At 39.2% G+C, this 12,499-nt stretch overlaps 1 protein-coding gene across 3 annotated transcripts in view; it reads right to left on the bottom strand.

Annotated features, from left to right (window-relative positions):
• Nucleotides 1-12,235, bottom strand: part of EPC2 (enhancer of polycomb homolog 2) — a 121,190-nt gene extending 108,955 nt beyond the window's left edge. For all 3 annotated transcript variants that reach the window (XM_007078544.2, XM_007078545.2, XM_007078546.2), the window contains exon 1: nucleotides 12,040-12,235. In XM_007078544.2, the coding sequence (XP_007078606.1) occupies nucleotides 12,040-12,192 (153 nt within the window). In that variant the 5' untranslated portion in view covers nucleotides 12,193-12,235. The remainder of the gene's footprint in view (nucleotides 1-12,039) is intronic.
• Between the last annotated feature and the right edge of the window lie 264 nt (nucleotides 12,236-12,499).

The raw sequence follows: 12,499 nt of genomic DNA, 5'->3' as shown, positions 1-12,499 counted from the left end.
TGTAGCTATCCAGTTTTCCCACTGTATATTCTTGCTTCCTTTGTCATAGATTAATTGACCATATAAGCACAGGTTTATTTCTAGGGTCTCTATTCTATTCCATTGATCTCTGTGTGTATTTTTTGAGCCAGTACAATACCATTTTGATTACTACAGCTTTGTAGTATATCTTGAAGCCTGGGATTGTGATGCCTCTACCCTTGTTCATCTTTCTCAAGACTGCTTTGGCTATTCAAGGTCTTTTGTGGTTCCATACAAATGTTCATATTATTTGTTCTATTTCTGTGAAAAATGCTATTGGTATTTTGATAGAGATTGCATTAAGTCTGTACATTGCTTTGTAGAACCAACAATATTGGTTCTCCCGATACATGAGTATGGAGTATCCATCCATTTGTTTGTGTCCTCCACAATTTCCTTCATCACTGTTTTATAGTTTCCAGAGTACAGGTCTTTCACCTACATGGTTAAATTTACTCCCAGGTATTATATTCTTTTTGGTGCAATAGACATTTTTCCAGAGAAGACCTACAAATGACCAACCAACACATGAAAAGCTGCTCAACATCACTATTCATCAGGGAAATGCCAATCAAAACCACAATGAGACAAAATCAAAACAAATGAGATCACAATCAAAACCACCTTACACCTGTCAGAATGGCTATGATCAAAAAAGACAAGGAAAAACAAATGCTGGGAGAATGTGGGAGAAAAAAAGGAACGATATGCTCTGTTAGTGGGAATGCAAACTGGGGCAGCCACGGTTGGAAACGGTATGGAGATTCCTCAAAAAATTAAAAGTAGAATTACCATATGATTCAGTAATTCCCCTACTGGGACAAAGAACTGGAACAAAGAAAACAAAACCACTACTAAAAAGATACATGCACTTCTATGTTTACTATAGCATTATTTATAAGCCACAGTCAAGATATAGAAGCAACCTGAGTGTCCATCAATAGATGAAAGAATAAACAAAATGCAGGGTGTGTGTATATGTGTACACACACACACACACACACACATATATATATAATGGAATATTAGTTGGCCATAAAGAAGAGTAAGATCTTGCCATTTTTGCAACACCATGGATAGATTTAGAAAGTAAAATGCTAAGTGAAGTCAGACAAAGACAAATACTATATGATTTCACTCATATGTGGAATTTAAGAAACAAAACAAATGAACAAAGAAAAAAAAAGGGACGAACCAAAAAAACAAACTCTTAAATACAGAGGACAAACTGGGGGTTGCAGCAGGGGATGGGAAAAGCAGGAATTTTATCAAGCTGTCAAAGTCCCAAGTCACAAAAGGTTAAGAAGCCTTGGACAATGGTTCTTAAATCAGATCCCACAGCCCTCATTTGGAAATCGAGAAAAAAACATTTCGGGGTTATCACAATTAGCAGGCAGGATATCAATAAACTTCATGATATGCCTGTGACAGTCCCATACACCCAAAAAACTGAATGCCAAAACCATGCCAGTTGAGAAACATCTCAAGGATCAAATGGCAAGATTACCTCTTTGGTACCATGCTTTTCAAAGTTCCAAACTTAAGTGTTCATCCCAGAGTTCATTGGTATATTAGAATGTCTCTTGTCATTTGATTCTCTAATGTATACCACCCACTGAACAGATTTTCATCACTAAAATTTATTTTCCCCATGACCAACTAACAATCAAAAAAATAAAGAAGCGGGGATGCTGGGTGGCTTTGTTGGTTAAGTGTCCAGCTTTGGCTCAGGTCATGATCACAGTCCGGGAGTTGGAGCCCCACGTCAGGCTCTGTGCCGACAACTCAAAGTCTGGATGGAGCCTGCTTCAGATTCTATGTCTCCCTCTCTCTCTGACCCTTCCTGCCCCTTTCTCTCTCTCTTTCTCAAAAATGAATAAACATTTTTAAAAAATTTTAAAAAGGAAGAAGAAAAAGAAAAAAAAGGAAATCACTTTTAAAAACAAATACAGTATCAATTATTCAGGAGTCAAATATTACTCTGAGGATTAGCTGAAAATTTAGTTTCTTTGCTAATTTTTCAAGTCTTTAATTTTTTAAATCATTTTGATTGTTAAAATGCTCTGCCAGGAAGAGATGGAAGGAGGAAAATATACGTATCAATCTGCTGATGTTTGACAACTATAAAAATATATTTAATCGACTGGAGAAAAAAATGTGAAACTATTCCACAGAATAATGTATGGTGATACTCTGTATATTTTACTCTTCCATATTCCTTCACATTTATTAGCCTATATAACTGAAAACTGTTATTAATAATAAAAAAAAAAAGCAGTTGCCTGTATAAGGCACTGACTTAAGTCCACAAAAAGATAATCTTTAAGATTACCTTTCAAGATACTTCTCATTAAACAGATGAAGCAAAGTGGCTTAATGAGATGAAGTAATTTATCTTGCCCAAAGGGAAAGTGACAGAGGCCAGGCCTGGAACCTAAGGCACAATTCTGAAGTACCAATTTCATCAAATTAACAGTACAAATAAGGGCTGCTTGTCAACTCCCCAACCAACAACCTCCTATCCTTTGCCCACATTCCTCCCAAAAAAGGGAAGTGAGAAAGCTGGAAGTAAAGATATGAGTTAGAGAACTAGCAGAGAGGCTGACTCTTTCACTCTTCATTCTTCTGACTGCACGGTGATACTAGCTGGCAAGAAAAAAGAAACCTAAAAACAAATGTAAGGAAATGGTGCTAAGAAGAATCTGGAAGTGGCTGTCATCTTCCTCCACTATTGATCCCACAAAAAAACAGTGGTGGATGACAGACTAGGCAAACCCAAAGTTCTATTTCATGCAAGTGTAAACAAGTCAAAATATCAACAAGGATCAGTTTTAAGATAAAATCAAATAATCATGATGGACCTACTGCTATCTACATTGGTCTCATTCATGGCTTATTCCTACCAGGTGTCACCTACACATCCATTACTGGTTTTTCTACCTCAACTGTACTTGAAATGAAATGAAGATGCAGAGCTGTACATTTAATAATACAATCAAATCCAATCCCAGTGGCCAGTATTATGGTCAATGCCTGTATCACAAACTTTCTACCACGTAAGTACCTGATAGGTAATCCAGCCTCTGCTGAGTAAAACAAAGACTTTATACCTTCCTTAAGGCATTTGGTCTAAATGGGAAAACAAGTATCTATCACTCTCTCATGCATATATCCATACATACACATACATCCCTCCAGTGAGAAACACGAGATACTAAAAAATTTATTTTAAAACTCAAATTGTCTGGGCTAAAAGTATACCAAAATTCAGGACATTTACAGTAAGAGACAGTAAAAGAAAATTCCATGAAAAGGTAACTGATCATATCCAAAACATACAGAGGGGACTTCTCTTTTGATCTCTAGGAAAAATCAGTATTAAATAGTGGATAAATATAACTGAACCTCACAAAAAAAGGACTCTAAACCAAATTAACAGGATTACAATAATTAACTCTTTAAATAAAGCTTAACTACTAGTATCTTCCTAATATTTAGTCTTTCGTTTGTTAGTTCTTTTCATCTAATTAACATTCTGGACAATATACCTAGTAGATAGACATGTGGATTCACAGAAGCAAGTAATTTTTAGACCCAAAGGTACTGTAACGGTCACTCAATCCAATTCTACTTCACAAATGAGGAAACTAAGGGCCAGGAAAGTTAAATAACTTCTTTGAGGTCACACAAAATGCATCCCTTACTATTTGGAAAATTAGGATGAAGGGTATGCTTTCTTTAAAAAGATTCTGGAGACTTCTTTTATAGTCCTTAATTTAAATTTCATTTAAAAAATGCAATACACATCCTACCATTATATTGTGAAATATGTAAAATATCGTTATCCCATTTAAACACCTTACAAACTTAACGTCTGTAAAAATACCCTAAGTATCCAAATTCACCTTGGATCAAACTATGGATTAAAACAATTTAATTAACAATTTAACTTCATAACTTTTGGTCATAATGTTATATACACACCAGCAGTAAATGTCTAAAGGGCAGCTTCTGACTAAAGCCTCATTCTCAGGAGAGTAGCCCTAACAGCACTTGTGTACTAACCTCCCCTGTCAGACTGTCAGACTTATAGGTACACAGACACCTGATTCAAGCCAAACCAATAATGACCAGGATCTGTGATTCTGAAACAAAAGAAACATAACAATGATGATAACAGCTAATATTTATTGACTGCTTACTGAATGCCACAAACTGTCCCAAGCACACAATTCATGCTCTCAACAACCCATGAGATTTTATAGATGAACTCAAAACCATTCAGTCTGGCTCAAAGAAGAAGATATGCACTTCACCACAACACTATACTACTACCTCTCAAATGACTGGGAATTGTTAGAGTTTAGTGATATTAATGTCACTTGCTGCTAAAAAGCCCATAGCTGCCCTGGTTCCTGGCATTCTCAAGCCTTGACCATTCAAGCCTTCTTTGGGGTCTTCAAGGCAACACCTAGGAATCTTAAAGAAACCAGATTTGGTTTCTGTTACTTGAAATCAACCTAATGATCCTACCTGCTAAACATTTTTAGGCCTCGTTTTTAGAGATCTGATACTGATGAAATCTAAACTTACCCCACAGATAAATCATTCCTTAAAAGTTTGTGTTAAAGAAATGTGTTTACCAAAAAAAAGTAAATAAAATAAAAAAATTAAAAAAAAAAAAAAAAAAGAAATGTGTTTACAAAAGGCATTCACCTTAAAGCTTCTTTCATATCATTCCCCGAGGCAAAAATTTTTAATGACTCTTCCATGGTAGTACAGAATAATAAATGACAGAACAATGAAAATGTAATAAACTTTAGGTATCATCTAGTTCTCAACCCACTCATTTTACAGATGAAGCAGTACAGTGGTAAAGGTCAGAGCTCTAGACTCAATCACTCACAGGATTTGAGTTCAAATACTGGCTTTACTATGTTCTAGTCCAAGTAGGAGTGAACTTTGGCAAGATACTTAATCTCCAAAGCCTGCTTCGTCTTCTAGAAAAGACATAATAGCACCTACTATACATCCTGTCGTTATAATGAGTCGTAAACCACCTACTGAGTTTAACAAAGTGCCTGGCATGTACTCAACACACTCAGTAACGCACAATAAATGGTAGCTGTGATGGTAGTGATGAATGACCTGAGACTCAGAGAAGGTAGGCAACTTTCCCAGATCATTTGGCCACTAAAGAACAGAAACAAAACTAGAAAGAGACTTCACACTTGCAAGTCAGTGCTCTTTTTTCTACACCATTCTACAAACCCCTGGGCTAACATTTGAAACTATCTGTCATCTGGTATAATTGTACCCTTTTGCAGCTGTATCTCCACCTCAACTTCTATTCATTGATTCACCAAATATTTAGTAAGTGCCTTCTTTGTTACAAACAGTTTCTAGTGTTGAAGATATAGCACAGAACAAAGTAAGGAGAAGAAGTAAAAGCCATCTGTAAGTCCAAAAAAAACAAAGAGAAAGAGCTAAGAGAATGGCGTGCTCAGAAATGATGCAGTACTACCCTCCTGAAATCTCTATCAGCAGGGGATGATGGATTGAAAAGGGCAGATTCCTGGATTCTGGGTGCCCAGGTGGCTCAGTCGGTTAAGCGTCCAACTTCCACTCAAGTCATGATCTTGTGGTTCACGAGTTCAAGCCCACGTCAGGCTCTGTGACAGCTCGGAGCCTGGAGCCTGCTTCAGATTCTGTGTCTCCCTCCCTCTCTGCCCCTCCCCAGTTCGCACTCTGTTTCTCTCCCCCTCAAAAATAAATAAAAACATTAAAAAAAATTTTTTAATAAAAAAAAATAAACATTCCTGGATTCAAGTATTTGCTTCAACACACACCATACAATCAAACCTGAAAGTCCAACTTGTTAAATCTCTCTCCAATCCCTCTATACATTCTAGTAACAGTTTTCTCTAATTCTTAACTATACTAAAATTTAACTATTTCTAATGCTCTTTGTCAGATCAACTTAACCTGGTAGTTTCTGCTAACTTTCCAGATATGTTTTTGACCTCAATGACTCATTTACATTTCCCAAAGTCAAGTTCTGTATCATATTCTTCTTTTAATTTTAATCCTAGCAACACTCAGCACACAGCCTTACAAATACCCTTATCCATGGTTACCCCTTCAAAAGTTTCCTGATGTCATATTTAGATAACACCTGGCACTCAGATGATAACTGGCTAGTATATGCTTTTGTTGAAAGAATAAATGCTCAGTGTTTTTACAATATCAATTTACGAAATTTTATTTTATACCCTCTCTAGAACTCCTCTATAATGAAACATGAAATGTATTAGTGCCAAAAATAACTCTGAAATGTAAGAAACACTGAATATATCCTACTCTCACTGTTGCTTAAAATATTAAGAGGATATCAAAATTAGGCAACTAAAGCATAAAAGGAGAAATGGCAATTCAAATCAGTCATGATCTTTTTCTTTAAACATAAGCAGAATTGGACACCTGGGTGGTTTAGTCAGTTAAGCGTCTGACTTCAGCTCAGGTCATGATCTTGCAGTTCAAGAGTTCGAGCCCCGCGTCAGGCTCTGTGCTGACAGCTCAGAGCCTGGAGCTGTCTTCAGATTCTGTGTCTCCCTCTTTCTGCCCTTCCCCTGCTCATACTCGGTCTCTCTCTCAAAAATAAATAAAACATTTTTAAAAACTGAAAATAAGCAGAATCATATGCTTCATAGAAATTTTGGTTCACTCTAATACAAAAAGGTATCATATACAAATCTACATATACCTATGAGAAGGGTAATTAACACAAAATAAAAATATTGCAGCCATACCTATGTGTTCAAAATTGTGTATTTAAAGGGGCCTCTGACTCAAGAGGGAAAAAATATATACATTTAGTATTTAGGTACATGTTGTATCAAAGTAAGAAACCAAAAAGAATTCCAAGAATAATTTCCCAAAATCTGCTAATGAATTACACACACACGCATGCACGCACACACAGTGTTTCATAAAAACATAGATCTTAGTATAGAAAGAAAAAAAAAAGAGGCTCATTCAACACTTAACCAACATTTAGCAAACATATATTATGTTCCAGGCACAGTTTCAGATACTCGGAATACATTAATGAACAAAATATGCAAAGATCCTTGTCCTTACATAGATTATATTCTATTAGAATAAAATCTAAACAATAAAAAATAATAGTTTCCCACAAATTTCTTACATGCTTATGGTAACGTAAACATTCAGATAAACATAATGGTACCACTACAGAGAAGCAAAGTAAATAAACTTCTAAGAAAAAAAGGAAAAAGAAACAGAAAATCTGAAAAGCCAAAAGCAAAAATCATACACAATTAAGTGATGAAAAACTACAGTTAGCAATTTACTTATTTGTTTTAATAATTTATTGTTTTTAATGTTTATTTACTTGAGACACACACACACACACACACACACACACACACACAGGCCCCAGGGATGGGCAGAGAGAGAGAGACACATACAGAATCCGAAGCAGGCTCCAGGCTCTGAGCTGTCAGCACAGAGCCCGATGCGGGGCTCAAACTCTTGAACTGCAAGATCATGACCTGGGCTGAAGTCGGACACTCAACCGACTGAGTCACCCAGGTGCCCCTAGTTAGTAATTTAATATTCCAATCAAATCAATGTCATCTTTCAAAGTTCCCCAATTACAAAAAGTAAAACAATGTTTACAAAACCTGTAATGAACTTAACAGTTCAGAAGCTAATTTGGGATTCTGTAAGAAGTCAACATGAATCACAGTGGTTATAAGAATGGGTTTTGTGATATTAAAACCAAGGGCATGAATTATAGCCCTGCCAGTTACTAACAGTGAGACCCACAGTTTTTTCATCCATAAAACAGAAACAATAATACTACATAGGCTGTTGTTACAAAGATTCAATGAAAACCAAAAACAGGAAGCAATTCAAATATCCAGATGGATGGATGAATATATTACAACAATCCACTAGAATACCGTTCAGTAATAAAAAGGAATGGACTGATACATGTAACAAGGATGAATCGTTAATGCATCATGCTGAGCAAAAGAAGCCTGACATGAAAGAGTATGTGAAATCCATTTAAATGTAATTCTAGAAAAAACAATACTAAAATCTATAGGGAAAGAAAACAAATCAGTAATTGCTTAGAACTACTGGTGTAGATGGACTGACTTGCAAAGGAGCACAAGGGAATTTTTTGGGTGTTTGAAATGTTGCTTTATCCTGATTGTGGTGGCATTTCCTTGTGTGTACATGTTTGTCAAAACTCATAAACTCTATGCTTTAAATGAGCACATTTTATTGCATATAAATAACTCAAAAAAGTTAATTTTAAAAAGGATTAAATGAACTAATCGTATGTAAAGTTATTAACATAGTATCTGGGACACAAGTAGTAGTCGAAAAATGGTTCAGTACTGTATTATCAAAAAACATCAACTATCTCTATACAACACTCAAGGGGTGTTGCGATGATCACCTGATCATTCTGGTTTAGATTCTAAATAAACACAAGTTAACAGTATTTGACCTAAATCAAGTGTCACGTAGAGCACTATAGAGACCAAGTTTAGGAGGATGCCTACTGGCAGACCTTAGGCAAAAGACAAGGAAAAAATAAGGAAAGGGAACAAAAGAAGATGCCTACATGTCCAAAAGAAAAGAAAGAGCTAAGAGAATGATGAGAGTGCTACCAATCTCAAAGAATGCCTAGATTATCTCATCTAAGTATTATCAAAATATAACTCAAAACTGAGTCAATGACTATATAAACAAAGTCTAATAATAATCCAATAGACACAGTTTTTAATTTTACCGGGGCGGGGTGGGGGCGGAGTGAGAATGGAGGTTAAGATTCATGAAGGTGGTTCAAGTGAAGTCAAAAGATTCTGTCAATCAAGCAGGAAAGGAGTCATATTGTGGATAGTTTAGAAATGCAAAGCAACAATTATAAATCCACAAGCCAAGGTTGTTATTTTTTTTTACAAGTCTATATAATTTAAAAAATACTTACAAAAGTAACTAGAACATGTTGGTAATGGAAGTTGAATTGAAATACAACTCAGGGGCGCCTGGGTGGCTCAGTCGGTTGAGGGTCTGACTCCTGATTTCAGCTCAGGTCATGATCTCATGGTTGTGAGTATAAGCCTGCTTGAGATTCTGTCTCCCTCTCTCTGTGCCTCCCCTGCTTGCGTGAATGCCCTCTCTCTCTCAAAATAAACGTACATTAAAAAAAAAAAAGAAATACAACTCAAATGAAACACAAAACATTTATGAAATTTATATTTTACTGCTGCTTAGAACTGCTTTTCAAGGCAGAACAGTTTTTTAATTTTATTTCGAGAGGGAGTGCACATGAGCGAGAAAAGGGCAGAGAGAGAGAGAGGGAGAGAGAGAGGGAGACAGAGAAACTGTCAGAGCAGAGCCCGACTTAGGGCTTGATCCCACAAACCATGAGATCATGACCTGAGCCGAAATCAAGCGGAAGCTTAACTGACTGAGCCACCCAGGTGCTAAAGGCAGAACATTTTTTTAAAATGAACAAATAATTCTGCTTAATAACAGAAGTCCTGTAAACAGGACCAGAAGAACTGAATCGACTGTCACTCATGTAAGCACAAGTCTTCTTACACGTTAATTTAAAAAAGAGGAAAGAAAAAACGAACACCCCAACTGTACATTCTGGGAAGCAAAAGATAATTATAAATCTTAACTGTCAGGGTTTGTTCAGTTTTGTTTTGATTATAAGTACCACCACTTGTAACATTAAAGAGGCAGAAAGGACCAAAGAGTCAGAAGTCCTGGGTTTCAACTCTAGTTCCACCATAAATTGGATTTCTTCTTCCCTGGAAGTGGGCAACTGAAGCAGGCTACTGAAAATAATCCAATATAATCTGATTTCCAATCTCCAGATTGAAAATCACAACTGTTACTGAAAAAGTTAACAGTAAAAGGGTTAAATTATTTGTTTTTAATACATCATTAAAAAAATAACTAAACTGCAAGTTTTCTTCCTAAATTCAGGTAAAATACCAAGACATATGTGGCAAACTGAGGACCAAAAGCTGTAAGTATATTGCTGCTCGGTTCACAAAAAGTAACTTATCTTTCAGGTTAATTGTTCATTCTAGAACAAGCTTCTTGATTTTAGTCCTTCTCAAACCCAAATAACTGGATCCAAGTAATTACATCACTACTGATACTTGAAGACTCATAAGCTACTTCTCCTCTTGGGTCAAATCCCATACAATAATATTAACAAAAATTTAACTTTGTGGAATACAAAGTTGTGTTTTTTAAAGTCCAATTCAATTCTTTTTTCTTTTTCTTTTTTAATTTTTTTTTTTAACGTTTATTTATTTTTGAGACAGAGAGAGACAGAGCATGAACAGGGGAGGAGCAGAGAGAGAGGGAGACACAGAATCTGAAACAGGCTCCAGGCTCTGAGCTGTCAGCACAAAGCCCGACGCGGGGCTCGAACTCACTGACCGTGAGATCATGACCTGAGCCGAAGTCGGATGCCTAACCGACCAAGCCACCCAGGCGCCCCTCCAATTCAATTCTTGTACATACTATAACTTTATTTTAATTATCGTTCCCATGGAAAATTGAGCTGCTAGAAATAAACTTCATTTTTAAAACAAAAAGAATATTCTCATATGACTTAGATCTAAATCTACAGCAAATGTTGGGTTTTCATCTTATTTTTTGAAAAGCTGAATACTTAATGTTCATCCCGATACCGTTGCCATATTCATTTTCTCCTGAAAGTGTAAGACTTTCAAGTAATCAAAGACCAAAGAAAAATGTGATTAAATCACAGCAGAAAGTAGTAATAACAGGGTAATATAATGAGGTCAGAACTGGAGCAGCCAATCAAAGGCATAAAAGCATTTCCTGCAATATTAATAGTCAAAAGAGAAAACCAATCACAGAAACCTCGAGCCTTCTTCTGACAGTCACAGAAGCAAGAGAACCAATCCACGCACACCCAGGGTTGACAATAAGGCGGGACCGCAGGTTCATTGAAGAAATCCTTGAGGGTGCAGTTACTATGAACTTCGCACGCAAGTTAACACCACTCCAGAGTCATAAACACAGTGAAGCCAGACAAAATTCAACAGTATGCCAAATTCCATCAGGGAGAAAAGCAGACTCTTTGCAGAAACCGTTGTGTTATCAAAAATGCAACCGTCAATTTGGATGCATTAAATCCTCAACTTCCAAAAGACCACCCTCTATGATGACAATTCCCGGGGACGCGGCGCGGGGACAGGGCAGCGCCAGTGGCTCGTAGGTGAACATCCCTGTTTGCTTTCTAACGCTGTGTGCCGAACCGGTGCCGTCCCGGCTAGGTGGGCAGCGCCGTCCCTCTCGCCGCCGCGGAGCTAGCCGGTCAACGGCTCTCTACCGCTACACCCCGCTGGGTAGTCGCGGCTCCCGCCCTCCCCCGCCGCAGTGCTGCACCGCCTCATCCCGCTGCACCACCGCCGGCAGGGGAGCCGGGATTACCTTGCTAGGAGGAAGGTGTTTGTTATGAACGCGCTTTACTTTCCACAAGTCATTTCAACGAGAACCCAATGCAAAACTAAATTTGAAAGTGGGAGGAGAAAACCTTTCCTAGCCAAAAGATCCCTCGCCCATTAATTAACCCCGTGCCGGAGGAAGGTTCGGAGTGGAAGGTAAACAGAGGCCGTACGCCAAGTGCGGCCAGAACATCCCCTGCGCCATTCCCGGCCGCCGCTTACGGCAAGGCCCCCTTACGGCAGCGTAAGCGGCGCTGCGAGCTAATCACAACACTGGGACGCAACAACATGGCGGCCGCGGGCGGGCGCTGCGCCGGCCGAGAGGGTTTACGCTACTCCGCCGGCGTAGGGTCCCATGCGTTGGAGCGGCAGCTGCGCCCTCCAGCGAGCGTAAAGCGCTCTGTGAATGGCGAGGCCCGACTGACAAAGGGGAGGGGGGAGGAGGGAAGGGGGGGGTAATAAACACTCGAGTCCCTACCGATTCCTCCTCCTTCTCCATCCCGGTGGGCATCTGGGGCACGGCCCGGTTGATGGAGACGCAGTCGTTGAGATCAGGCATGTCCTTGCCGCGGTAGATAGGCAGCGGTTTGGCGGCGTCCAGCGCCCGCGCTCGGAAGGAGAGTTTACTCATTGTCTCCCCGCCTTACAGGAACAGCCCGGGCGGCGGCGGCGGGGCGGGCGGGGAGGGGGGGAGGACTCCCGCCGCCTCCTCCACCTCCTTCCTCAGTGCAGCGCGGCCGGCCCGCTCCTCCTCCTCCTCCTCACTGCCCCCGGCCACAGCATGGGCGCCCACCCCGCCCGAAAACAGACCCCCGCCGCCCGCGGCCGCTTCCACACACTAGATCCGCCGCTCGCCCGCCCGATCCGCTCCCTGCGCCATGGCCAACATGGCGGACATTACCACAGCGGCGGCGAGCGATCCCGGCAGCCCGCGCGAG

The sequence above is a fragment of the Panthera tigris genome, chromosome C1 (genome assembly GCF_018350195.1).
Source record: "Panthera tigris isolate Pti1 chromosome C1, P.tigris_Pti1_mat1.1, whole genome shotgun sequence".
Classification (NCBI taxonomy): domain Eukaryota; kingdom Metazoa; phylum Chordata; class Mammalia; order Carnivora; family Felidae; genus Panthera; species Panthera tigris.
The sequence above is the reverse complement of the archived record's forward strand: the minus strand, read 5'-3'. Positions and strand labels throughout refer to the sequence as shown.